Source organism: Aspergillus pseudotamarii, assembly GCF_009193445.1.
Source record: "Aspergillus pseudotamarii strain CBS 117625 unplaced genomic scaffold BDV38scaffold_24, whole genome shotgun sequence".
NCBI lineage: Eukaryota > Fungi > Ascomycota > Eurotiomycetes > Eurotiales > Aspergillaceae > Aspergillus > Aspergillus pseudotamarii.
Window position 1 is genome coordinate 205,655 of NW_022475038.1, and position 26,414 is coordinate 232,068.

General features: G+C 49.2%; 10 protein-coding genes across 10 annotated transcripts; 7 read left to right on the top strand and 3 right to left on the bottom strand.

Annotated features, from left to right (window-relative positions):
- Positions 1–347: 347 nt before the first annotated feature.
- On the bottom strand, positions 348–2,469 carry BDV38DRAFT_81876 (glycoside hydrolase family 43 protein). Its single transcript, XM_032063970.1, has 4 exons — positions 2,061–2,469; positions 1,540–1,996; positions 1,304–1,477; positions 348–1,250 (listed from the first exon to the last, which is right to left on the bottom strand). The coding sequence occupies exons 1-4, from the start codon at positions 2,457–2,459 to the stop codon at positions 700–702; spliced, it is 1,581 nt and encodes a 526-aa protein (XP_031913978.1). The 5' UTR covers positions 2,460–2,469; the 3' UTR covers positions 348–699.
- A 1,442-nt stretch (positions 2,470–3,911) lies between these two features.
- On the top strand, positions 3,912–4,697 carry BDV38DRAFT_282528 (GNAT family N-acetyltransferase; the record flags this gene model as incomplete). Its single annotated transcript, XM_032059798.1, has 2 exons — positions 3,912–4,326; positions 4,432–4,697. 2 exons carry the CDS (start codon positions 3,912–3,914, stop codon positions 4,695–4,697), a joined length of 681 nt encoding a protein of 226 aa, XP_031913979.1.
- Positions 4,698–6,527: 1,830 nt separating this feature from the next.
- On the top strand, positions 6,528–7,774 carry BDV38DRAFT_81909 (uncharacterized protein). The gene is made up of 3 exons (XM_032063971.1): positions 6,528–6,581; positions 6,635–7,020; positions 7,083–7,774. The coding sequence occupies exons 2-3, from the start codon at positions 6,677–6,679 to the stop codon at positions 7,402–7,404; spliced, it is 666 nt and encodes a 221-aa protein (XP_031913980.1). The 5' UTR covers positions 6,528–6,581; positions 6,635–6,676; the 3' UTR covers positions 7,405–7,774.
- A 1,231-nt stretch (positions 7,775–9,005) lies between these two features.
- On the top strand, positions 9,006–11,558 carry BDV38DRAFT_292529 (uncharacterized protein; the record flags this gene model as incomplete). Its single annotated transcript, XM_032062028.1, has 4 exons — positions 9,006–9,371; positions 9,440–9,813; positions 9,877–10,543; positions 10,596–11,558. 4 exons carry the CDS (start codon positions 9,006–9,008, stop codon positions 11,271–11,273), a joined length of 2,085 nt encoding a protein of 694 aa, XP_031913981.1. The 3' UTR covers positions 11,274–11,558.
- BDV38DRAFT_82005 (putative aldo-keto reductase) lies at positions 11,531–13,499 on the bottom strand. Its single transcript, XM_032063974.1, has 6 exons — positions 12,935–13,499; positions 12,789–12,867; positions 12,579–12,719; positions 12,412–12,525; positions 12,143–12,337; positions 11,531–12,084 (listed from the first exon to the last, which is right to left on the bottom strand). The coding sequence occupies exons 1-6, from the start codon at positions 13,091–13,093 to the stop codon at positions 11,789–11,791; spliced, it is 984 nt and encodes a 327-aa protein (XP_031913982.1). The 5' UTR covers positions 13,094–13,499; the 3' UTR covers positions 11,531–11,788.
- Position 13,500: 1 nt separating this feature from the next.
- Positions 13,501–15,517, bottom strand: BDV38DRAFT_81968 (NADH:flavin oxidoreductase/NADH oxidase). The gene is made up of 2 exons (XM_032063973.1): positions 15,332–15,517; positions 13,501–15,273 (listed from the first exon to the last, which is right to left on the bottom strand). The coding sequence occupies exons 1-2, from the start codon at positions 15,497–15,499 to the stop codon at positions 14,179–14,181; spliced, it is 1,263 nt and encodes a 420-aa protein (XP_031913983.1). The 5' UTR covers positions 15,500–15,517; the 3' UTR covers positions 13,501–14,178.
- A 674-nt stretch (positions 15,518–16,191) lies between these two features.
- BDV38DRAFT_81951 (putative acyl-CoA dehydrogenase) lies at positions 16,192–18,932 on the top strand. The gene is made up of 4 exons (XM_032063972.1): positions 16,192–16,626; positions 16,684–16,900; positions 16,951–17,013; positions 17,072–18,932. The coding sequence occupies exons 1-4, from the start codon at positions 16,518–16,520 to the stop codon at positions 18,594–18,596; spliced, it is 1,914 nt and encodes a 637-aa protein (XP_031913984.1). The 5' UTR covers positions 16,192–16,517; the 3' UTR covers positions 18,597–18,932.
- A 70-nt stretch (positions 18,933–19,002) lies between these two features.
- Positions 19,003–21,422, top strand: BDV38DRAFT_82022 (class I SAM-dependent methyltransferase). The gene is made up of 9 exons (XM_032063975.1): positions 19,003–19,748; positions 19,824–19,858; positions 19,922–19,975; positions 20,037–20,043; positions 20,093–20,137; positions 20,195–20,352; positions 20,420–20,476; positions 20,528–20,882; positions 20,951–21,422. Exons 1-9 carry the CDS (start codon positions 19,668–19,670, stop codon positions 21,182–21,184), a joined length of 1,026 nt encoding a protein of 341 aa, XP_031913985.1. The 5' UTR covers positions 19,003–19,667; the 3' UTR covers positions 21,185–21,422.
- Positions 21,423–22,378: 956 nt separating this feature from the next.
- On the top strand, positions 22,379–23,436 carry BDV38DRAFT_82060 (putative NUDIX domain). The gene has a single exon (XM_032063976.1). The coding sequence runs from the start codon at positions 22,427–22,429 to the stop codon at positions 22,973–22,975; it is 549 nt and encodes a 182-aa protein (XP_031913986.1). The 5' UTR covers positions 22,379–22,426; the 3' UTR covers positions 22,976–23,436.
- A 1-nt stretch (position 23,437) lies between these two features.
- BDV38DRAFT_82061 (sugar porter family MFS transporter) lies at positions 23,438–26,173 on the top strand. The gene has a single exon (XM_032063977.1). The coding sequence runs from the start codon at positions 24,123–24,125 to the stop codon at positions 25,998–26,000; it is 1,878 nt and encodes a 625-aa protein (XP_031913987.1). The 5' UTR covers positions 23,438–24,122; the 3' UTR covers positions 26,001–26,173.
- Positions 26,174–26,414: the final 241 nt, after the last annotated feature.

Genomic DNA, 26,414 nt, shown 5'->3' on the forward strand with positions numbered 1-26,414 from the left:
AAGAGGACTGGTAGGGTCACATGTTGGACTAGCAGGAACCTTGAGGGGAACCGACGGCACCTGAGACTTTCACCTAGACCAGTATTTGGGTCAGTCCGACAACTACCCTGCCCTACAATCTCTCTCCAGACTCACTATATCGTACGGCACGCGGAGTCATTACTGAACATCTTTCTGTTATCTCTTGCAGGTGCCCATCAGCGGGCCTTTTCTTCATTTAGTAATGTGTGATACGCGGGTCTCACCTAGCGAAAATCTTGGATATTTTATTTGTTCTACATATTGCAGGGCTCTGCGCTGGAAGGGCAAAGGGCGAGTATCAATTTAACCAGCTCATAATGAGTAATTCAAGTCAAATATTTGCTTAAGCAGTTGCTGATTTCTGGAGGAGTGCTTTCAAATGACTAGCGGATGACCACTGAGGCTGGAACACAACGCCCCCAGAATTTAGTCTAGGTGCTAAAACCATTATTGGTATAGACCCGTAGAAAGTGTCATATGGATTGATGATGCCACTGGCGCTATGACGTACCAAGTGCATTTGCTATTCCATCACGGATGCTGCAAGATCAGCGATGATTTCGAAGCAATACCTGTCCGAACAGGACATTCAAAACAGATATATGATATTGCAGTAGGAACGGGAAAGATTGACCGTATCTTGAAGCAATCCAATAAGGGGTACATAAGGCTAACCGATCATCTAAACTCGGCATAGGCAAAGTCTGCCGGAACCAAGCAGCGTTGTCGTTCTCCAAAAGCGTACAGTCCAAGCATCATCCCCGTAAAAGGTGCACCAACTGGTGGCGGCTGAGTCATTGTACTGTTCTGAACCTCTCCTATCCAATGGGTCTGGGAATCAACACCGTTCACCTCTCTGAACCCGAACCTATACCGGTCTCCGCATTCAATGAAGAACACCACATTCGACAGTGCGCTGTCGAGTTCTCGATCAATGACTTCTCCTTCAGCCGGTCGGAATCGCACAATGCGCGTCCCTTCCTTTGTAGGGGAGAGCCGGATCCCAATACTGCTGTAGGTGAAGTAGTTCCACCAGACGACAGTTCCGGCTTCTGTATGGGGTGATTGAGGATTGAAAGATAATTGTGTCTCCCAGGTGCAGTAGAGGTGGGTTTGTTTCCGAAGAAATAGAGTCGGGCAGCTGGGAACGGAGAGATTATATGGTCCTCCATGTAAACGGAGGTGGTTTGGTCGCTCTATAAGCGAGCAATCTGTTCTCATCGGGGTATCTAAAGGAACCAGTCTCAGCTTAGTATCATTAAGCACGCTTTTACAAACCCACTTTTGCGGTACCAGCCTAGCTGTAATTCCGGACCCGAGAAATCGTCTCTCCATGATACGGGAGGTTGGTACTCATAAAGGTGTGGACTTTCAGATTGAAGAGAGATCTTCTTGCCCTCATTGAAGGTCGGCCAGTCATCCTTCCACTCCACGGGTATCAGGAATGTTTCGCGTCCTATTGTCACAGTAGGCCTTGAGTCAGTTCTGCACCATATGCCAAAGAACGAAGAACGTTACCAAAAACAGACTCCTCCCAGTAAGCATTTTTTCGCACCGGTCGAACACCCAGCAAAACAGCCCACCATCTTCCCTGGGCATCCTCCACCAAGTCTGCATGCCCAGTATTTTGCACCTCGTCATTAATTCCATTTCTCCAAAGGGGATTACTCGGCCCCACTTCCCACGGACCGAACGGGCCCTTCTCACTGCGACTCACCCATTCGCAATGACCGCTTTCTGTACCCCCTTCGGCGGTGAAAAGATAGTAGTATCTTCCGCGCTTGAATATATGTGATCCCTCCGAGACGCCAGAGGTAGATTCTCGGATGAGCTTCGGTTCGGATGTGGAAGCACCACTGGCAAGGTCAATGGTAGCGATATGGATGGCAAAGTCTTTAAGATTTGCGTTCGGCGTCCTATTTAGTTTGCGATAAGTTGATGATAGGTAAACTGTACCATCATCGTCCCAGAACAGCTTGAGAGGTTCATGTTAGAAGAGATGTGCACTCTGAACATGGTGGGGGACGAGATATACGTACATCCTGATCAAACCCGACCTGGTCGAAAAACACCGGGTCCGACCAGGAATTTGAATCCCAGATGTTCTCTGTCTTCACGTAGAACCCCCGCGGCCAAACGCGATCATCGTCCTGCGGGCGATAGCGTTCGAAGCTAGCAGCAATTATGTAGTAGACGCCGTCATGATATCGTAGGGTGGTCGCCCAGACTCCACCGCCAGGTTCGGGGGTCTGGATGTGGATCTGACTGCGTCTGGTCAGTGCGTGGCCGATCAGGGTCCAGCGTATCAGATCAGTGCTATGGTAGATCGGAGCCCCGGGGAAGTATTCGAAGGAGGAGGTTACGAGGAAAAAGCCATTCTTCACGCGAATGATGGAAGGGTCAGGATTAAATCCGGGAATAATCGGATTGTTGTACATGATGACAGCCGTCCAGTCTATATGGTTAACCTTGCTACCCAGAATGGTATACAAGAGGTGTCTGCCCGCAGGTAAGCTAGTATTTATAGTTGTGTCTTGCAGCACAGTATTATTTAACGCCGTGACGGGATTGGTGGATAAATGTCGCTTTGTCTTCTGAACTGCCAATGGAGGAGATTTTCACAACAGTATAAAGCGCCCCAATATGATTCCTTAAGGAGGTCTTGCAGGATCATCCTCTTACCCCACATGTTTGAGACCTTTTCCATCCGGTCAGGGTCAGTGATAAAATTAATTATTTAGCAATATTCTTCCATGGACCCGCACGTCACGCCCCCTCATACCTTGTCTCCACCGATCACTCCACGATTTACATACTCAACGACCTTAGTACTAGTAAGTACTAGTTTTTCTCTCTGGGGGTCCTTCCGTAACTTTAAATTCTCTTACCAGAATTTCCAACAGCCTACAATTTCGTCAACGCCAACTAAACCACCACTTGGTTCGAGCAGCGGTCATGCATATAGTCAGTTCCCACGTCGTCAACCGCCGCGTTCCACCAAATTCCACGAAGACTGCTATCTAAGCATGCACGAGGCTTTTGCAACTTACCCATTGGGGTAAAACAGAAATATGCCAAGTGTTGCCGCAAGGTTTCCTTCCGATTTTGGTTATACACCTAGATGATATCGACTTAGTCTAATTATGTATGACCTTGAGATATCAGAACTACAATCAAGGACACGAGCATCCACGAGACCATCAAGATGGGCATAGAGGTTCGAGCGATTCAAAAAGAGGCTTTTGCCTGAGTGAGCTACTCCCGGATCATTTAAGAGGTTCTAGCTGGAAGTTTAATCATAAAGAATGGAAATCCTACCAAGATACGGAACCTCAGTGATTTGCGCGGAGTAGCCATGCTTACTATTCGGTGATGACTTTTTCACCACCTGATCTCTGTGTTCTGGTCATAGCTCTAGATCTCAAGGAGGGTTGGTTTGATGGATTTGCATTGATTCATCAGCTTGAGTAGGAATGGGCGACATACCCTATCGTTCTTCTATGCCGGTGTGCCTGTTTCAAGCTGTTTGCGGGAACCTGAGAAGGTGGAAAACTTCCCCCTCAGTTACGATGCGGGGTCGGATTGATGATAACACAATGAGTCAAGCGTGGGGACTGAGAATTTAGGTAGAGACTCAACAGAGGGGACGGCCTCTGAGATAAGGTGACTTTTTTAAGGGCTTTTCCGCGACCGATACGAACGACACGTGCTAAATATAAATATAAATATAAATCTCAATGAAGACACCATGTGCCCTAGTCTAATATCACACAGTACGATTATATATATTACAGTAAACTAGCACAATCGGGCCCCACTCAGGATTTTCCAACCTTCAAGATCGCATTCTTACCACCAGTTCGCACACATACCGTCCTTCCCCCGACAACATGCCCATTCACATCCGTTATGCAACTGAATCTGATAGCCCGGATTTGGTCCACATCAACACCGCCAGTTTCGCCCCGGGTCTATTTTACCAGAATGCGTTTGCGAACGTTGAAGCATCGGCCCTACAAATGTTGAAATACGCACGAACTTTTGCACGATTTGTTGATCCCAAATACCATCTCTTAATTGCGACGGACTCCGAAACAGGGCGTGTCGTCGCCTTCATGCGAGTGGCTATTCCCCTTCATTACCAACAAGATTCCCATTCACTTGCAAGGCTATCTGAGGACGCAAGTAAGATGGCGGCTAAACCGGATGAATATCTACCCGAAGGAATCAACAAGCGCGTTTATGCGTGTTATTTAGATATGCTGAAGACTTCGAGGGAAAAATATCTCGGAGAAGATGATATGAGTGCGTATTCTACTTCCCCCTAGCTTTTCCCCTCTTCTATTCTCGCTTGTCTCAAATGGCCCTTGTATATTCTCTTCGGCTAGGGAAGGCTAAAGAGCACTATAGTTCTGGATTTCTTAGCCACAGACCCCGAGTACCAGGGGAGGGGAATTGGCAGTCAAATGTTGAAATGGGCTACGCAAAAGGCGGATACCCTGAATGCACGAATGTTTCTGGAAGCAACGGAAGAAGGCTATCCGCTTTATAGGAAGTATGGGTGGAACACACAAGAGGAATTCGTTCTAGACTTTGAGTCATTAGGGGGGCATAACAAGGGGAGCTACTATATTATGATCCGAGATCCAATTCCCGCTACTAGTCAGCCTAATTAACCATATCCTGATGGTTACCATCCCTTGGGCGCAGCTTACATTCGATATCGTTCTGAGAAGAGCCGTATAACGGATTCTTAAAGCCCGGTGGTGCCTCCCTCAATACTATCTATTCAAGTCAAATCCGCGTCATGTCACTGAGTAAAGGTTTTTATGAAACCCTGTTTTGCCTTTTCACTGGCCAGGATAAAGGTTCCAGGCAACCAAGGGCAAGCCCAGGGGTGTTCCCTTACAGAGTATCCACAGCTTCATGAGCCGAGACTGCCTGTCAAGCCACATCCGGGCCCCCACATAGCCGCTTACGTGCCTGCTTTTGATCCTCATCTACCTCTATCTAGGTGGCGTACCACGATCCCCTGCGAGGAGCTAGTAGCTAAGGCTCGTTGAATCAGCGAGTCAGCTGCCCTATGATACCTGTTTTCGAAGCACACTCAAGCCCAGCGCTTCAGAAAATCCCCATAGGGGAATAGCCTCAGAGTTTTCCCACGCTTCCTAGCGAACAGCACATAATTCACCGTCAGGTGAACAGGTGTTCGCTCGCACTCACCATCAGTATGTGTCGCTTGAAACGCTCGTATGGGGGCAGCAGTTTGACATGCCCTATAGCTTTTATAGCACGCCCAACACCAGGTTCAGCAACGATCGTCTATTAATTCTCGATGATGAACGGGTAGTATTGTAAGAGCTGCAACAGTAATATTTTCGTTGTTCTTTGTTTCTTTTCTATCGCGAATGTGAAACCCACCTAGCGGTATTTCAGGGTCTACAGGTTTTGAACATATGTTCATATGAGAGGTTCGCCCAGGAGCCCGGTCATTGTGGAGTATCATCCTAGTTTAGGGGGATATGGCGTTCGCCAGTCCAGGTACAGTACCTACTAATAGCCTGCGTGATCAACAGTTCCCCCCACCCAAAGCCTCCCAGAAGAGTTAGAGTTCTCTTGCCCCTTTCAGGCACTACCTAACATGGGCCAGCTAACAGCTCTTGTCGCAAGTATGCTAGGTATGGAGTAAATAAATATTTAGGTGGCAAATCTAGCTCTCGGTGTCTATTACGGTAAGACCGATTTTGGGTCGATCGATTCGATGAGTCTTCACCATCGAGTGTGCCAAATTGCGTAATGACGCCCGGATAACAGTTCCAGGAGCTTGCTACCGGTTACAGCATTCATAAGGAGGCGTTCCTCGAGCTTGCGTGACCCACGGATACCTACTCGCTCGATTGGTCCCTTGATCTGCGCTGGGATTAGGTTTCATGGTACTGGTAAAGCTAGCTCGGTGTAGCTGTACAGCGACGCCTGATGGGTTCGATAGTTGGGTCAGTGGCTGAGGCCGACATTTTCTTTAGCATGCTCTACCCTTCTTGAGAAACCGCATACCCATTGTCTATCCCGTCATCTAGCACAATGCCGTTACTGTCAAAGCTTATAAAAGCTCCCCAAAGAAGCGGGGATCTATCGTCAAATCGAACAACTCCAGTCTCTGATCGCCGGTATTCATAATACCATATTACCAATTTTAGTCTTCGCACTAACGAGATTTGCCATCCATGACCACGAGGGCTGCGGAACTTCTTGGTGTCGTTATATCCTTCCTCGCTCTCGCCTCGGGAACTGTGGCGTTGCGATGCTACGTGCGCCTACGGATCAAGAGGGCCTTTGGGTTGGATGATGGCCTGGCGGTCGGAGCCTTGGTAAAGTCCTTATCTTTGACCCAGGTGTTGTACACAGTATAGCACCCGCCCTCATTCAACAATGCTGATACTTGTATCTTGGAGATTTTCTTCATCGTATCGGCATGTGCATTACTTGAAGGTGTTCGAGGTGGCAGTTTTGGGCATCCCTGGACGGCATTAACGCCAGAGGTTCTCCGCAAGGGCTTGAAGGTAAGATTTGCAACAGCCGGTTCCTTCGATCATCAACTCATCATGGACTCTAGCTTTTATTCCTTTACGAGTCATCCTATGTAATCGCAACCACAATGGTCAAATTCGCCGTGGGTATATTTCTCTTGCGCTTCTGTATCGAACGCTACCATAAATGGGTTATCTATGCCATTTTCGTCCTTCTCACTTGTCTCACCATTTTCATCTTCATCTTCGTTCTCCTTCAGTGCCGGCCACCATCCTGGTTCTGGAACCAAGCGATCAACCCACACGGCAGTTGCGACGGGAAGGGCCTCATCAGAGCTGCCTATGTGCATTCGGCCATTACGGCCTTGAGCGATGCAACCCTTGGACTCCTGCCGATCCTCATTGTCCGAAGTCTGCATTTACCCCGCTACATCAAGGTACACGTTGCTGTGATTCTGGCACTTGGCTCAGTGTAATAGGTTCCTTCCACTGTCCTGAAGAAGTAAGATGCTCATGCTTCGCGTTTATTCGCAGTGCCTGTTTCGCAACGATTGCAAGGATGTGTTTTGTCCACCAGCTCACCGACCCAAAGAATCTATTCTATAATACGGGCGTGATATGCTGGTCTTATGTTGAGGTTGGCGTTGCACTCAGTACCTCGTCTGCTGCAACACTCCGTCCCCTGCTGGACCAAATAGAATGTTTCGTTCCCCGATGGCGACGCTTGAAGTCCAACCAATCCGCCTCAAATGGCTCGAATCATCATGTCACATCCCCAGCAACCTTCGAGGAGGCGCTTCAACAGGATAGTCCAGGTATGACTCTTGCCCCCATTACCCCTTTATCCCAAGTATAAATGTACATACCGGGGAAATTGAAGTAGACTTTCTCTCGTCTTTACAAAAAGTTGTGGCCAACTGCATGATGGTCGCGACGCTACCTCAGCGTAAGGAAGCTGCTTTTAGCTCCATGTTAGCTATGGCGGGTTTTATATATTCTCGTACGTATGCGCAGGAATACATAGCGTAGAAAACCTGGGAGGAAGACAGCTTACCACGTGTTTAAGCCGGAACGCTTCCTCCCTCCATTTTTATTTTTCTTCTTCTCTTTTTCCCACTCACCCCCCCTCTCCATTTTCGATCCTCTGTTGAAAAAGGAGAACGGGAAAAACAGGTGGAGTCCGTGAAGGAAGTGACCACGTTAGCTCGCCCGTGTGTTTTCGTGGGTCCAACGGGGGGAAAAGCCGGGGAAGCAGGACGGAAGAATCAATTGAAATGAGTGTGATTATGTTCGGGGCTCACGATGATGGCTTTTCTGGGACGTGAAGGGTGGATCTGTCGTCATTCCCGTATTTCACATGTGATTGCGGGTTGGCCAACGACGAAGGAAAAAGGAGTGCGCCCCCGATTTGCTTCCTATCCACAGTATTGTAGTTTTGTTTAGTCTCAAAGCTCTCACAATTCCTGCTGGTGAGATCATGTGAAGTCGAGGGTTCTTAGCACGTGTCAAGCCTTATGCTTGAATGATTAGTTGTTGTTTGGATTTCCTTCCCTCCGCGTCGCTCCTATTTTACGCCGGAGTGGCTGTCGGGTTGCATGGCGGAAAAGCAAATAGGAAATCGGGCCACGGCATCGAATTCAGAGGGGAAACTACTACGAAAACATAATGATTCTAGTGCCCAATTCTACTACTTCCTGGTCTGGCTTGTCCCCTCGCAAGCAAAGATCGATATAGTCACGTGCTCTGCGCCGCGCGATGTGGATCATGAACCTTTCGATGTGAGGCTGGAGCTTTAAAGATTCATGATCGCGACCAATATGTAACACACGGTATTTTTCTTCTTTGACATTATATTATATGACCCGATCGAGATCTGGTGTAAATTCTGTCGCATGTAAATACAGCTGTAGATGCTGCGCTGGCCCTGCAACTGATCGTTATCAGATAACAAGTCCAAGCAGGGCAACAAGCCAATCATTCTATACGCTCAGACTCTGATCGCTGTTGAACTGCTGCACGCCCTGCCGATTTCGGGACAGACCCCTGTACGCAGTGTAAGTTAAGTTGCCTTAGTGTCACGTACCTGGTGAGTAATCAACAAGCCTAAAAGATGACTCGGTATCGTGAATTCCGATGGCTCGTCGGCCGAGAAAGTTACGGTTACTGACCTGTCCGAATGACTTTTGGAGTTCGCCTCTTGCCGGTGAGGTAAGGCAGCAAGGCCATCAACCAGCAAAGAACAGCCGAGGCTTCTGCCCCATCGGGCAAGCGCCGCGTTCACCCTCGGCCATTTTGTGAAAGGTTTCTGGGGCATTTTCCCCGTGGAGTGAGTGTCCTGCCTATAAGTCACCCACTTCGCCTCCTCCCCCCATCTTTGTGACCAGATTTGTTTTCTCTACGATTCTCCTTCTCTCCTACCAGTCGGACATTGTCCATTCATTTTACAATTATCACAATATGCCTTCTCCTCCCCCCGCCTGGGTCCAGGCGTTGAAGCCGGCCGGCCCGCAAGGCTCCGAGCTGCTCGCCCAGGAGCGCGCCCAGTCCAACGTCGACGTTGACAAGTTGGCCGAATTATTACACACCAAGAAGGCATTGGACCGACAACAGCAAATCCTGTCCATCCTGGAGGCGGACAAGGTGTTCGATAAATCAGAGAACTACACTTTGGGCCGGACAGAGAAGATTCAAAGAGCGTTGGCCAAGGCGAAGCGCCTGCAGCAATTGGCAGTGCAACACAAGTGGTCTCAGGATGACTACTACATGGCCAACGATCTCTTGTCGGAGCCGACTCCTTATGGCCTCCATGCCAGTATGTTCTTGGTGAGTGACGCTGCAACGCTACCAGCCCATACTAGCCGACGTGCGACCGCTAACGAACATTCGATTAGGTCACTTTGCGCGAACAGACGACCCCTGAGCAAAAGAAGCTCTTCCTTGAACCAGCGTCGAAATACGAGATCATTGGATGTTATGCACAGACGGAATTGGGCCATGGTTCCAACGTCCGTGGCTTGGAAACAACAGCCACATGGAACCCTGACGATAAGACTTTCACCATCCACTCTCCTACCCTGACTGCCTCGAAGTGGTGGATCGGCTCTCTGGGTCGCACTGCCAACCATGCCGTGGTTATGGCCCAGCTGTTCATTGGAGGCAAGAACTATGGTCCCCACCCGTTCGTTGTCCAGATTCGCGATATGCAAACCCACCAGCCCCTGGAGAATATCTACGTGGGCGACATCGGTCCTAAGTTCGGTTACAAGTGAGTGGTCCCTTTCCATATGTATGGTTCTTCCTCGCGTACACAGAATGCTGACTGGACCAGCACGATGGACAATGGTTTCCTTCTTTTCAACAAGGTCAAGATTCCCCACGTCAACATGCTGGCCCGTTTCTCCAGCGTCGATAAAGAAACCAACAAGTATTTGCGCCCGGCATCTCACTCTCTCTTATACGGTACCATGACCTGGGTCCGCTCCAACATTGTGCTGCAGGCCGGTAGTGTCTTGGCTCGCGGTGTCACTATTGCCACCCGTTATTGCGCTGTCCGTCGACAGTTCCAGGACCGCGATGGCGGTAAGGATGCTGGAGAAAACCAAGTCCTGAACTACAAGATGGTCCAGATCCGCCTTCTTCCTTTGCTCGCTTCCATGTATGCTTTGCACTTTACCGGTCGCGGTATGATGCGGCTCTATGAGGAGAACCAGAAGCGGATGAAGGGCGCCGTTGAGGCGGGTCAGGACAAGCGAGGCGCAGGCCCTGAGCAGCTGAGGGCTGGTGCAGACCTGCTGGCAGATCTCCACGCCACTTCCTGCGGTCTGAAGGCGCTCGCTAGTACCACCGCCGGAGAGGGTCTCGAGGTGTGTCGCCGTGCCTGCGGTGGCCACGGATACAGCAACTACAGCGGCATTGGACCGTGGTATGCGGACTACCTTCCTACGTTGACCTGGGAGGGTGACAACTACATGTTGACACAACAGGTTGCCAGATATGTAAGTTGCTAACCGTTGCTCTTTCGTTACGCTCACATGCTGACTCTCGTAGCTTTTGAAATCCGCACGTGCCGTGCTTGCCGGAAAGGGAACGAACAATGACACGTCCCAGATTCTGCAGACATATCTCTCTCGTCGGGAGAAGGGTGCGTCCTTTGACATCCTGGAAGAGGACAAGGACATCGTTGCCGCCTTTGCCTGGCGTACCGCCCATCTCACCTTCGAGGCCCTGAAGCGCCGAGACGTTGAGAAGCGGTCATGGAACAGCCTGCTGGTCGACTTCTGGCGCCTGTCCACCGCACACTCGCAGTACCTGGTCGTCAAGAACTTCTACGAGGCGGTCACTTCGCCCCAGCTCACATCGGAGCTGGACCCCGAGACTCTGTCCTTGATGCACTCGCTCTTCCGCCTGTACTCTCTGCACACTTTGGAGCGTGAAGCTGGTGAGTTCTTCTCGTCCAGCGCTGTCACCACCCGCCAGATCTCGCTGGCGCAGTCGAACGCTGTGATGAAGCTTCTGGACGAGATCCGGCCCCATGCAGTTCGTCTCGTCGATGCCTGGAAGTTCCCTGACTGGCAGCTGGACAGCAGTCTGGGCCGCTACGATGGTGAAGTCTACCCGGACCTGTTCCGACGTGCCTCTCGGAACCCGGTCAACGACCTGGTATTCGATCCCTACCCATGGAATGAGAATGTGCTGAAGAACAGCGCACCCAAGAGCAAGCTTTAATTTCTTCATTTGGTGTAATTTCTGGCGATATACTCTGGTTTGATTTGCATTCATGTACAGTTTAGGTTTTTGGGATGAATTTGCTACGACGAGGGTTATAGATATAGACTATCTATAGATTAGAAATATAGACCCTAGACAGACCTTGGACTACAACGATTGTACAACTAGGGATCGATATTGTAATTTAAGACCCGCCGACCTTTATACAGAAGGAGTCGCTTGTGAGTATCCATGGCGAGGATCAACAGATAGACCATCACACGCTATCTTGCATCGATCACATTTTTGAGGTCACCAGGGGTGCGAAACAGCGATGAAGAAAGACTTAAGGAAATTATTACCTCCGAGGACGATTATACCTGTTGTGCGTCGAAGCTCAACCACATAGATGACATAAATTTCGTATGGTGTTAAATTGAATTGGAGATCAATCTACTCTAAACATTGTATGTACGGAACTTCAAATCTCGTCGATCATGATAGAACCGGGCTATCTATATATATACAACCCACTAATGCCCCACCATCGCCTGATGCGCAGGGCCATACCGATTGCCCTGCGGCTTCGCAGCATCAATAATCTTCCTCATCTCCAGCTTCTCCTCCTCCGTCAGCTCGATCTCCCTCGAAGACCAATTCTCCTCCAACCGACTCGCCTTGGTCGTTCCCGGAATAGCGATGAACCCTTGCGCAGCAACCCAGGCAAGCGCAATTTGGCTAATCGCACAGCTCTTCCGCGCAGCCAGCTTCTTGATTTCCTCTACGATCGCTCGGTTCTTGTAGAAGTTTTCACCTTGAAACTTGGGACCTGACGCAGGAAGCGTTAGAAAGCGTAGAAATTCGGGGTAAAAATGGGAGAGACTTACTCTTCCGACGGAAGTCATCCGGCGCAAAGTCGTCCGGGGTCTTGAATGGGAAGTTGTCAACGAGCCACCCATGGCCTAGGGGACTGTATGCTACATAGGCTACGCCCAATTCTCGGGCTGTATCGATGAGGCCATCTGTTTCGTGGAGGGTTTCGAAGGCTGAGTACTCGGCCTGGAGAGCGTCGATTTTGGCAACTATTGTCTTTCTGTCAGATATACATCTAGATTTGGGGTCAACGGATGGGAAATGGAGTAAGGAAAAGACTCACTGGAATTGGCTTTGCGGAGTGTCGCTGCCGAACATTCAGAGAGACCGATGTATTTGGTCTTGCCGGCTTTGCGGATTTCATCGAGTGCTGGGATGGACTCCTCTAGGGGGGTGTCTAATCTCATTAGTCTTGGATCGGTATTTACTACTCTGAAGTGCGTGACTTACTGGGATCTATCCGGTGCAGATAGTACAGATCTGGGGTGAAGCCCAACCGTTCAATCGTGCCCTCGATGTACTCCTTAATGTGGGCGGCGGAGTTGGTGACGCTGCCATCTCCGAAAACATTAAAGCCGCATTTCGAGGCGACTGGGAGAAATGTTAGATTCATTGGGGAATGCTTAATTTTTATGATGAGCACAGAAGGATTTGACTGACTGAAAATCTTGTCACGGACGTTATGTTTCCTGATAAAGTCGCCCAGAAGTTTCTCATTGACACCGGCTTGATAGACGACCTTTTATTCCGCTGGTTAGAATCGGTTGCGGTATGTCAACGGGGCTGATGCAGTACGTAGTACTCACGGCTGTGTCCCAGAATGTACACCCTAATTCAATTGCTTTCAAGAGCACGGGCTCGGCTTCCTCTAGGGTCAGATTGCTACCCAAACCGAAGCTTAGACCCATTGCACCAAAACCTGGGGTGGGCACTTCGAGGTCGGCGAAGGGGAGTGTTTTGACCATTTTGATTGTTTAAGATGAAGTTGCGGAGATGAAAAGTCTTGGTTGTGGAAGTTCAAGTTTTAATATTTGTTTCACTGGAGTCAATTCTTGGTGGACGTGGACATATTTATATATATATAGCTATAGCTTTTTTAGCACTCAAGTTCGGTAGTTGACGTCGATGATACAATCCCACTAAATCCGGTACCATATATAGCAAATGTACCCCCTCAGCCAATTAATTTACCTTAACACTGTCAATTGCTGACAAGCTCCGGGTTTACTCGCTTATATCCGAAGATCCGATAAACACCGTTTGGCGCTTACTGTGGGCAGGATAGTTGGTGGGGCTCTGGACTACAATCTTAAAGAAGATATTTTCTTTGATTTAGCTATGCTGGAGCGTATGTATTGCTAGAATCGTCTATTAATATAGTATTGAATATATCCGAACAATCGTGATTTTATTTTCGTTATTCCAACGTTTCATCTCTGAAGGGTATATGCATATAAGGTCATTGAAGTAATCGCAGCGCAAAGGGAAGATAGTCCGTCAGGGGTACAATACAAGCGATATGGCTTATACAGGGATTAAATATCTGGGCAGGAGTATAAGCTTTTGTAGTTTTGTGGATCTCCGATCCTCTCGTCTGTCGATTGATTTGTGGAGTATTTTAGTGTCTGTAGGCCTCGACACGGAAGCGGATAAAATGATGGTGATTGCATCCTTGTGCACACAGTATTCATAGGGAAATTAACTGGCAGTTATGCATATATTGAACTGTTTCAGGAGTTGTAGTTTGGAGATATCTGATGTCAGTTAACCTGCATATGTGGATGTACTGTAAAAGCTTGATATATGTGTCGTTTTGAAATACTGTGACGGCGGATGATAAGGCGTATTCTGGTCTTCTAGTTGTTGAAATAAGCCCCAGTGCTTGGACAATGACTGGGAGACAAGCGCTCCACTGGGCGTTCATAGAGTTGATTAGGATTAGCTAACAGGGGCAACATGCCAAGAATGTAGTTGTGTATATAATGATAGATATTATATTGTCTAATCTATGTACATCTCTTCATACCTCTCTAAATCATCACATCATAATCTAATCAAAGATCGACGGCTTGTAAACCGAAGGATCAATATAAGGGGTACCACCACGTCTGGTGAACCCCCAACGAATCTGATTCGCCATGGAGATCTCGGTATCGAGATGCTGGGCAAAAGTCCAAGCCAGACCGGGGTCCTTCTGGAATCCACGGCCGACAAGAGCCACATCGATGCCCTCCTCCTCGAGCAACTGGTTGGCCTGCTTACCGTTGGTGATGGCACCAACGGCAGAAACAAGCATCTTATCGCCAACGGCCTTCTTCACGGCCACGGCGAAGGGAACCTGGAATCCGGGACCGGATTTGACCTTCTGCGCGGCGTGCACACCACCGGAGCTGATATCGATCAGATCCACAGCACCCTGCGCCACGAGCGCCTGAGCGAATTTCACCGTCTCGTTAACGTTGAAGCTCTGTTCGGGGAGCACCTCCTCGAGCCAATCGGAGGCAGACACTCGAAGGAAGACGGGAACATTAGGACCGACAGCATCGCGAGTCAGCTGGGCAATTTCCAAAGGAAGGCGAATCCGGTTCTCGAACGAACCACCATACTCATCGTCCCTGTTGTTCGACGCAGGCGACAGGAAACTCGACAGTAGATATCCATGCGCATTGTGAATCTCAATAAAATCCGCCCCAGCAGCAATAGCCCGCTTACAAGCCGCCACCCAGGCGTTCTTGAACTCCTCGATATCGGCCTTAGTCATGGCCTTGGGCTTCGGGAACGAGTCAGCAAAAGGGATATCGCTAGGTCCCTTGACATTCTCGGGCCATCCGCCCGCTTGCTCAGAGGCAACAACGGCACCCGACATCCACGGCGGAATGGTACTGGCCTTTCGGCCGGCGTGCGCGACTTGCACACCAATCTTCTGACCCTGGCTGTGCACGAACTCGATCACGCGCTTCATGGGTGCGATGTGGCTGTCTTTCCAGAGACCGACGTCCTGGGGAGTGATCCGGCCCTCTGGTTGCACGGCCGTGGCTTCGATCATCATGAGTCCTGGGCCGCGCTGGGCGATTCCACCCAGATGCGCGACGTGCCAGTCAGTCATGTGGCCATCTTCGGCGGAGTATTGGCACAATGGGGCTAGCTGTTTCTTGTTAGTTATTGTATTGAAGAACGAGCTTGACGTGGCGTGGAGTACTTACACCCAGGCGGTTCTGGAAAGTGACCCCGCGGACGGTGAAAGGCTGGAAGAGCTTAGGGACCTTCTGGCCGTTGGTCTGAGGGTTGGCAGCTGTGCCGGCGGGGGGGTTCTGGGCTGGAGTGAAGTAGGAGATGCCCTGTGCGGGCTCGACGTAGTCGGGGGTATGCATTTTGTATGTACAGATTGTATTATGTATTTGATTCTAGTAGTACAACGATGTTGAGGTGGAAAGTAAGTACTTTATATACTATACTCCTTACACTGATAGAAAGCCTTCGAAATGTGCTCCACAGCACTTTGATTTCAAATCCCCGCCGCAGTGGATATACTTAGAGGCGACTTGTCACGGCGATATACCGAGTTTTGGGACAACATGATACCCCAATGTTACTCCTTTTCAGAATTTTTTCCCCATCGACAAGCTGTGCGTTGTTCTGATTGGACGGTGGGTTGGGGGTTTTTCCTTAGTTCGATCGTGTTTCCTTCTTTTTCTATGGGGCTTCTCCGTGGTTTGTTGAATCTTTCCAGGGCTTGAGAATGCACACGTCAGGCGATTGGTGGGCGGTGAGCTTAGTCAAGGCGCGGAGGATTATTCAGCAGTCGGACGAAATGAGCGTGGGAAAGTCTCCGAGGTCACGTGGATTGACAGTCCGTCTTTGGGATATACTGACACGTGATTTGATATGACGTCGACGTACTAGGGGGAAGTTTCTTTTGGAGTCCTGGAGTCAGGGTTAATGATCGTATTAGTTAGTGTTTTGATTGGATAATGTAATCTGCTCTGAGTGCCATGATCTGATAGATGACACTGATTGGACCAATTTCGAGGGGTCGTGATTGTTTTACACATGGGGAATGATCGGCGTTCGTTGCCTCTATGCTCCGCTGGTATGTATAGCAGAGTACAGGTACTAGACAGATGCTTTACTGTAGCTATTCATCGGTATAGGGTCAGTCTATTAGGAATACCAGGCATATATAAGACTCGTTGGGTTCGAGGTTGTTGGGTAATGGAAATCTAGTCCTCAAGCCACCTCCTCATCCCAGGTTGCCGTAACCGAGGTAATCACGCGCTATCCCACCGAGGCACGTTAGTGCATATCAAAAGATGTGAACCTGGACCTCACCAACACCGGACAGACATGTTTGCAAGTATAAGGTCGCTGTAACAAATACCTTGGCACATCATGGAGTCTGGACCTCGTCACGCCACTGTTGACCGTGGACATATCACGAAACCTGAGCGGTTGGAGAACACATATACTTCCGATACTAGTCTTCAACGAGCTCTCTCCTGTACGCTTAACCATGATCATACTCTGTGAGAACTGAAGAGTGGACTAATAAGTATAGGGTACCTGCCGTCGCAGAAGCTAGAGCAGGCTCGGCCACAATTGGTAGAATTGGGCGAGGAAGCTGTGTCGGACCAGATTAGGGAGTGGAGCGCAGATGCCGAGAGACATCAACCATATGTGAAGGGATTCAATGTCTGGGGTCAGCGGTATGATTATGATCGACTGATTACCAGCGAAGGGTGGAAGCAGCTGGGTAAATGGGGTGCCCGCCACGGGTGAGTTAACTTTGCACTTGTACAATCCACCTATTTACTGACCTGCTAAGTGTCGTGTCACTGGGATATGAGCCGACATACGGGGCAGAGAGACGGTTGGTTCAATATGCTGTGTGAGTTATTCCCATTCCTGCTGTGGTTTTTTGAACTTCAATCCTTACCCGGAGATAGGAACTACCTTTATTCTCCCTCGTCTGGACTTTACTCCTGCCCTGTCAGCATGTCTGATGGGGCCGCGCTTGTTTTGAACAAGGAGCGCAAGAACCTACCTCCGGACCATCCCTTCCAGACGGCGTATCAGAAGTTAATCTCTAAGAAAGAGGATTATTGGACTTCTGGTCAGTGGATGACCGAAAGAGCAGGAGGCAGCGATGTCCAAAACACGGAGACTTGGGCCACGTACTCGCCTTTGTCGCATAAGTCGAAGGCCTCGAACGGTCTTGATGAGGGCGACTACCTGATCAGCGGGTTTAAGTTCTTTTCCTCCGCCACGGATGCTAATGTGGCTCTGATGCTTGCTAAAACGCCTTCGGGAAAGCTGAGCACGTTCCTCGCACCGTTGCGGAAGACTGTCGTCGGGGAAGACGGCAAGCCCCGGGTGGTTACCAATGGCGTCCGAATCCATCGTTTGAAGAACAAGCTGGGAACTAAGGAATTACCAACGGCCGAGTTGGAACTTAAAGACATGCGGGCTCACCTGGTCGGCACTGTCGACCATGGTGTCATGGCGATTGCACCATTACTCAACATCACTCGAACTCATACGTTCATTGGATCGCTTGCTGCATGGCGGCGTGCCATTAGTATTACCAAGAGCTTTGCTAAGGCCAGAACAACGGTCGGCGAACCCTTGTGGCTCATTCCCATGCATCTGAGCCTACTAGCAGACCTGGAGGTGAAACATCGGGGTGCGATGAACCTCGCGTTTTTCACGGTTGCCGTCATGGGCGTTGTCGAAAATAACGGGGTCTCCACTCCTGCGGCGCATTTGCCCACAAAGGGCAAGGAAGCGCAGGTAGTGTTCCGGGCCTTGACAGCCATCGCTAAGGCAGTGATTAGCAAGAACGCAATTGCAGGGATTCAGGAATGCCAAGAGGGAATGGGCGGGGTTGGATACATGGATGAACCGGACGAGCCGGAGTTCAACATCGCGCGACTGCTACGGAACACTGCTGTGAACTCCATTTGGGAGGGAACTACTAATGTGCTGGCTAGTGAGCTCGTTCGCTTCCTTGTCAAACGTGGTAATCTGGCTATCTTCTCGGCCTGGTTTGAGCGTATGTTGGCGTTGATTACGACGTCAGAGTTGGCAAGCGCACTGAAACGGGCATGGTCTAGCTTCATTTCTCGGGTTAAAGCCACCAGCGAGCCACGGTTCATTCTGGCGGATGCTCGCCGAGTCATGTTTACCCTTGCCTGGATACTCAGCGGTGCTCTTCTTGCTCTGGACGCTGAACGAGACGGTGATGGCGTTGCGGGCGAAATTGCACGACGGTGGATCCTGTCCGGTGAAGGCGGCGTTGGTGATACGGTTTGGCGAGACGTTACCAGCGCCCAGCATAACCCGGGTGCCGGGCCCTCGTCGATAACAAACGAACATCTGCGCTGGGACTGTCGCATTGCCTGGGGGGTGGAGTTGCCAGCGAAGCAAGTATCGGGCCATCGGTCATTTCAGGGCAACGACTCGAAGTTATGAATCGCATCAAGCATGTGGTTGCCGTTGCCATTATGATTCCTCTCCATTAGTAGAGAATTAAACCATGGGACCCACATTGCATTACTTGTACATAACGTATATAGCGACTACTATAGTGAACTAGTTAAGGCCCTTTCCCGTGATGGCTGGATTCCCCAAGGAAAAGCGGTTAAGTAGAAAACTAGAAAACTATAACAAAGAAAAAGGGGCACATGGAGACTGCTAATGCCTTGAACTTTAAAGTGCGGAAAGCCTGCCAACTCTGTCTGACGCATTTTGTGGACCAGATAAACCAGATCATCCTTTTGATGCAGATTTCTTGATTTCTCGTGGGGTCAGTCTGTACGATAAACTTCCGGGTGGGCAACAGATCAATTTTCACTGGAGTCTGGCAGCGGGGAAAGTCGTGCCGATGGGCCTCCAGACATCCTTGACGGGTTGTGGATCGATTTAAATGTCTAATGACGAAGACTTGCGCATGGAAGTTGTCGCAGTTCGGAAAAAGGAGATCTGACCATTCGCAAATTAGTTACCCTTTTAGGGCACCAAACGTTAGCGTGGTGGGGAGTCACGGGACGATGGGTCTCAACGGTCGTTAGCGCCTCACTAGTACACAGTACCTCTTTCACTTCCCTTGATCAAGACGCATCTCTCCAGTCTGGATGTCCAGCCTGAATGGATTCGTTCTCTCCTGTTGGTCAAAGGGAGAGAGAGAATCCACCAACTCCGACGCTATTGGCGGACTAGGCAATCAACCACTCCACCTCCTATAAAACAACATTATTATAGAGTGAGACTAGCGGAAGGATCAGCTGCAACGCTGATTGTTCGGCGAGGGAAAAAAACCACGCGGTGTAACTCAACTAACGTGGAATCGCAATCGCACTCCGGTTTGAAGGATGCCGTGTGGGGAAGAGTCCAACTGTCGCTGTGAACGAGGGAAAGTTTCAACGGTCGCAAGTTTAAGACTGTCAAAGCCCCTGTCTTTGTACTCTGCATGCTTAATTCCTGCGGTTAACGACCATTTCTCTGTCCTCTTAAAGCGCAAGACTCCAGCCCATTACAGAAACGATGACCTCGTCGCAGGATGAGCGGCAACAGCTGGCCGTTCCTGAGTTACAGATACTAGCGATGGATCCTGTGCAGGTCGATGTGAGTTGATGCTACTCCAAGCCATGCATGATGAAAATTGCGGTGAGCGTAGCGGCTAACGGTCATTTCTCCTAGGATGAGGTATTTGAGGACTCGATATACAATGGCTCGTGAGTAGCTGCTATCATTATTGTTTCACGGTGTATCGATTGCTAGACTGACAAGAACTGTAGGTTAAACTCGGCTAGTTTTGTTACATCGTTGAACTCCAGTATTCTCAATTACAAGTAGGTGAACCGTTGACTAACTCCCACAATGAAGATGTGTCTGACCAAAGTGGCATTTTAGATACGAGGTTGGTGAGCTGTTCCTGCACGTAACCTATGTTGCTGACTCCACTCTAGAATGGCCGTCGTTATCATGCATTTCGAGAAGGAACTTATCTAGTAGTATGTATATATCCCTGGTCAACTGATCGATCGCCAGGTATATCTAACAACCTCCAGCCGAATGATGAGGAGGAGCAAGATCGCATGGACCTGGCCCATCATATATATCGCTTACTCCTCGGAGGCGCTCTCTATCTGGCTCCTATTAAGAATGATGTCCAGCGGGCGCTGGATCTGGGCACTGGAACCGGTATCTGGGCAATAGATTTTGCAGAGTATGTGCATGACACTGCAAGCATACAAACCTCCTACACAGCTCGACTGCTGACCTGGTGACCCTAGTGAGCATCCGTCTGCGCAAGTTATTGGAACGGACCTAAGTCCTATACAACCTAGATGGTATGCAGTGCCCTAACCTCTCTAGGCCTTACTAATAGTGGCAATTGTCAGGGTGCCACCAACTTGCTCATTTGAGATCGATGACTTCGAATGCGATTGGTTGTATACCAGGCCATTTGACTTTATACATGCTCGTGAACTGGAGGGCTGTATAGGCAACGATGTCAAGTTCTTTAACCAAGCGTTCAAACACCTAGCTCCCGGAGGATATTTTGAAGTGCAAGCAGTCACGGCACCTTTTCTTTCCGATGATGATACATTAGACAAGGCCCCAAATGCCAAGGCGTGGATGGACAACCTTGTCAAGGGGTTACGGAAATTTGGTAAGCCGGTTGATAATGTCAGCGGCTGGAAAGACAAGCTGAAGGATGCTGGCTTCGTCGATGTACACCAGGAGATCCGCAAGGTTAGTAGTATCTAGACTGACGTATATAGGGTGTATTGCCTCAGCTGTTACTAACTGGCGATTGACAGCTCCCAATTGGACCGTGGCCTAAGGACCCTAAGTTAAAGGAGATCGGAAAATACCAAGGTGTCCAAGAGCTTCAGGTCATCGACTCTTACACTCCTGCTCTCTTCTCACGTATTCTTGGGTGGAGCCACGAGGAGATTCAAATATTAATGGCCAAGGTCAAGCGTGAGTTGAGGGATCCATCCATCCATTTGTATCTGCCAGTCTATTTCATTTATGGAACAAAGCCTCTATGATTATGATGTACGATTTCCCTTTTGTCATTTTCTTTTTTTCGCTTTCATTAATCTCGTCTATTTCTGGTTTTTCTTTTTCCTATTTGGCTCGGTGTTTCATCCCTTTTTTATTCCTTTAGTGGTTCCAATCATGCACGCTTATCTTCTGTTTTCTATCATGATCATCTTATATCGTGGCTGTGGGTGGGCAAACAGGCGTTATATGAACGAGTAACAATTTCTTATGATACCGATATCATGTCTTTGCTGATTGGGGAAGTCAGCTGTTGTTTTTGCGACAAGCCCGAATAACGAATAACCAAGGTTTTTCGATCAAGACATCGATACATTAAAGATGCAGTATACGCAAGCTTCGACACACATTGAAAAATATGACCTCTTCTAGCATCAGATGCAATCTGTATCTACCATTGACTACACAACTCATTCGTTGAGATGGGTCTATTGTCGTGGATCGTCGTGGGACTCGAGATGGCATGCCGGAACTCTCGAACACTGTGCCTTTAGAAATAAAAGGCACACTATCATGCTGTTCTAGAAGATTACGATTATCACCTAGAGTCCCCTACTTATACGCATGCACGGATGAGAGCAGGTCTTTCAGCCGGGCACTACAGCTCGACGGCCTTCTGCATGCCACTTGACAAGTGGCTCGTGCAACTGTTGTGGGTATTGACCCATTACATAAACGCCGAGGGTGGCACTGCTATGAGTTTATCTTACATTGTACAGTGCTAGCTATGAACTCTAGTCTGGTATTCCTTGGAGACTCTTACACGACTAGCGTCGAAAATGGATAGAGATTTACGACTTGGCTGACGCAACATGAGAGTATCGCCGAAGACGTGATTCAATGCCTGGCTCGGGTCCTTCACGTTCTCGCACGGGTTGTTCATTATCGAAGGTTACCCTATCCCATAAGCGGACAAACAGACGAGATAATCGCACCCTTCTGGATTGCCGCAAGTGTCCATACAGGATATCATTAAAAACCCCGCAGTTTAGCTGGTTTAGGGCAAGCCACACGAGGATAACGCGTACCTCCTCGAGTCATGGGTTGATAACCATATCTTAGCCAACTTCCTTTCCTACCAAAAAAAAAAAAAAAAAAAAAAAAAAAAAAAAAAAAAAAAAAAAAAAAAAAAAAAAAAAAAAAAAAGGCGAACAAAACACGGTCGGGTAAGGATACTATGGACAGTTAATCCAACATGATCATTGTCGGACTGACTGTGTAGTAGCATTATGGCAACCTCACCCAACACCACGACGCAATACACCTCGGAGCAATTCGTCGAAAGCAGTGGGGCGATCTTATTCGACCTATCGCACAGCCAAAACAAGACTGTCTGCCTAATTCATTACCACGCGAAGAACGAATGGCTTCTCGCAAAAGGACGCCGTAATTGTGGTGAATCCAGACAGGAGGCTGCCCTGCGCGAAGTCCGCGAAGAAACTGGCTATCAGGCTCATCTCCACCCGGTCACAATGCAGACCCGTGCCCCTCCAATCGACGAACAGGGCCACATGCCCGATGTACCTCGCTCGTTCCCGGATATCACAGAGCCGTTTATGGTCACTATGCGACAGTTAGGCAAGGATGGTGGGAATGATGTTAAAATTATCTGGTGGTTTATTGCTGCCCTGGGTGAGGGGGTGGTTCCTGGGTCTGGTGGTAGTGGGGAGGAGCAGTTCACATCGGAATTCTTTCCCTTGGAGGAGGCTTTGGAGAAGCTGAGTTTTCAGGATGATCGCAATGTCCTGCAGAAGGCAATCTCATTGGTACAACCTTAAAGAAGGTTTATCTGGTGTGAATAGTAATCGCTATTGACATGTATGCTACATTCTATTCGAATGACCAAGCCGTATCCAGCCAGAATCACAAACCTTCACATTCACATTCGCATTCGGGTCAATGCCCTGTCCACTAATTCCAACTGGATGTCTAACAAACAAACGATATAATCGTGGGGTTCTGAATCATCGCAATTGTCCGTGTACAACAGACCATGTGTCAAACGAGCGTGTGTCTAAGCAGACATGTTGTCGTTCCATCGCAGCACAAATGGGTCTTCGCTAGCTCATAGACACTATCCTTGCTTGAAGTCAGTACAGTACCAATAATCAGCTCTTCATTACAATGTAAGGCAACAGTTCTATGGTCTCTCCACCGACAAGATGCCGAGGCTTGGCAGCGGCGTCGGGGTTGATAGTAGGTTTGGTACGAGAAGATGACTACCCGTGACAGTCGCCTATGATGTATGAATCCATCGTCCCTGTGAGACCAAAGGAATGAAGCTTGTTTATAGTACCCGCTAGTGCACAAATATCAGTTCCCGCAGGCAACGCGATCCTGGGCTTTACCAGATCTTTCGATGGACTTCCACCAAGTATTTCCCACTCGAAACAGTATTGTGGCAATCTAGCCAATTAGTTGGTCTCATCTCCGAGTATTTGCTAGATACCAATGATAGTCGCCTTTAGGGACCACTTTGGTTGACCTAGCCTTAGTTGGTCTTGGGCTGAAGTTTCTCGGCCTTTTACCAAGACAGCTGAGCCTCGATTTCGGGCATAGTGACATCGGCCATGCCCTTGAACCCCACATACCTTGCAACCTCAGGGCAGGCAGGGCGAGAGCCAAGACTTGGCTGGCTTTCAGATCCCCTACTGAGACGAACCCGCCGTCACTTTGCCAAGTCCGCCATGGCGGAAACCAGGACTCTGGCTCTGGGCGCGAAGGAGCAAATGAAAAAGTCACGGCACGGCGGAGGTGTAAAATATGGGGCCCAAATGGTACTGTCACTCTCATACCCCGGTCTTCCCCACAGCAAGATGGTGGTGTAGCTCTGGTCGAGGACCCTCGATTATAAAGCCTGGGGCGTTTCCTGGAGACTCCAGTCCGGGGTAGAACCCACAATCAACTACAACTCACTTCTCCAACATGTCAAGTCCGGCGGAAAATGAGAAGAACTTGCAGGCGTTGTTCCCCAGTTCCGAACATATTCAAGACGCATCCCATTCACCACCTCATGCCGCTCTGGACAGGGAAGCGCGCATACAGTATGAGCGTGACCGGGCGAGTTTTGGTACCAAGTTCTTCAAGTACTTCGGATGGATGGGTGACTTGCCCGAATGGAAGATCGGTGGGGAGAAGCTCAAGGGTAGAGCCCTGAATTGGTCCATAGGGTTCATCGCTAGCTGCGGGTTCCTTATGTTCGGCTACGATCAGGGTGTACTGAGTGCCTTGCTCACGCTTGATTCCTTTCAGGAGGTGCTTCCACTCATGACCCCTCGCGATAAATCAAATGATCTCTGTTGGCTCGATAACCCGACCAACACCATCCCCCATCCTACGTACTGCACAGGTGATGCAAATACCCAGGCAGCAGGAGTCGCGATATACCAGATCGGATGCTGGATGGGTTCACTTGTAATTTTAGCGTACGGTGAACGCTGGGGACGAAAGTCAAGTACTTTCTGGGGTTCTCTTATTATGATTATTGGAACGATTATGCAGGCAGCCTGCTTCGACTACGGCTTGTTCGTGGCAGGTCGTGTTGTTGGAGGTGTTGGCAACGGCATGGTAACATCTAGTGAGTCTTTAGCAAGGTATCTGCTACATTCAACGATACTGACCGGTGTAGCAATTCCAACATGGCAGTCCGAATGTGCGCGACCGCACCAGCGCGGTGTCCTGATCATGCTCTCGGGGGCTCTTATATCTGCCGGCGTTATGATCGCATACTGGGTTGATTACGGGTTCTACTTCCTGACTGGTTCCGTCCGCTGGAGGTTCCCACTGATGTTCCAATCATTCTTTACTATCATTGTCATGATCGGCTTGCTTTATCTGCCCGATTCCCCAAGATGGCTCACCATGCAGGGACGCCATGTTGAGGCCCGGGATGTTACTGCTCGGCTTGTTGGTAAGCCAGAAGACGATGCAGAGGTCGAAGAAGAGTTACGCAACATCAACGAAGCGTTGGAGGTCCAGAGCCGCGGCGGTAGCTTCAAGTACCGTGAGCTGCTCACCAACGGACCGTCGCAAAACCTCCGTCGTTCTACTTTGGCTATGGTCTCTCAATTTTTCCAACAAATGTGTGGCATAAATCTCGTGACATACTACGCCACTATGATCTTTGAAAACTCTCTCGGATTCGGGCCAGAAATGGCACGTCTTCTCGCCGCCTGTAATGGAACCGAGTACTTCATGGCGTCACTCATAGCGCTGCCACTCATTGAACGGACCGGTCGGCGGAAGCTGATGATCATCGGTGCCTTTGGAATGATGGTCTCAATGGCAATTCTAGCTGGCACTGTATCCACGGGCGAAATGATGGAAAGCGGAGCACCCAAGCTCGAGATACAATATGGCGTTACGGCGACTGTGTTCTTATTCGTTTTTAATTCGTTCTTCGCCATTGGCTGGCTGGGGATGACCTGGCTATATCCAGCTGAGATCACAAACCTTCGCATTCGCATTCAAGCCAATGCCCTGTCCACCAGTTCCAACTGGATGTCCAACTTCCTTATTGTCATGATCACTCCACCTGCGTTTGCAAACTTGGGGTACCAGACGTACATCATTTTCGCAGTCTTCAATGCTGCACTTATTCCCTGCGTTTATCTCTTCTTCCCAGAGACCAAGGGCCGCACACTGGAAGAGCTGGACGTGGTCTTCGCTAGTGCTAATGCTCAGGGCATCTCGCCAGTGAAGCAGAGCTTGCAGATGCCAAAATTGGCCGGGGACAACCTGGACCGAGAGTTGGCGCGCTACTTTGGTACAAGTAGTGATGAGGAGACTTCAAGGGAGAAGTAGATGGCATTTATTGGGAACCTTTGTTGGTTGTTGGTGGTCGCGCATCGTCTTAGAAGATCAGCATGGTCTTTGTTTCCACCTTCGCAGTAGATCACTTTGTGTTGAGAGCAATGTTGGGCTTGTATTGGTGAGAAGCCCAATATACAGATTTGTTTTATTTCCTCGGCTCGAGTTGATAGACATAGATTGTGCTTTGACTATACCTTTTAATCGATCTTTGGACATAGTCAGACTGGCAATACTTAGAAATGGAGCTATAGAACATGGATATATCACCTATACAACTATCCGTCCACACTCAGACATCTTTAGAACCATGGTATCAACCCTAATCTAAATCCCATTCATGACCTATCAACCACGTCCTATCCCAACACCCAACATACTCACACTCCAACCCCCCAGCCCTCAAAA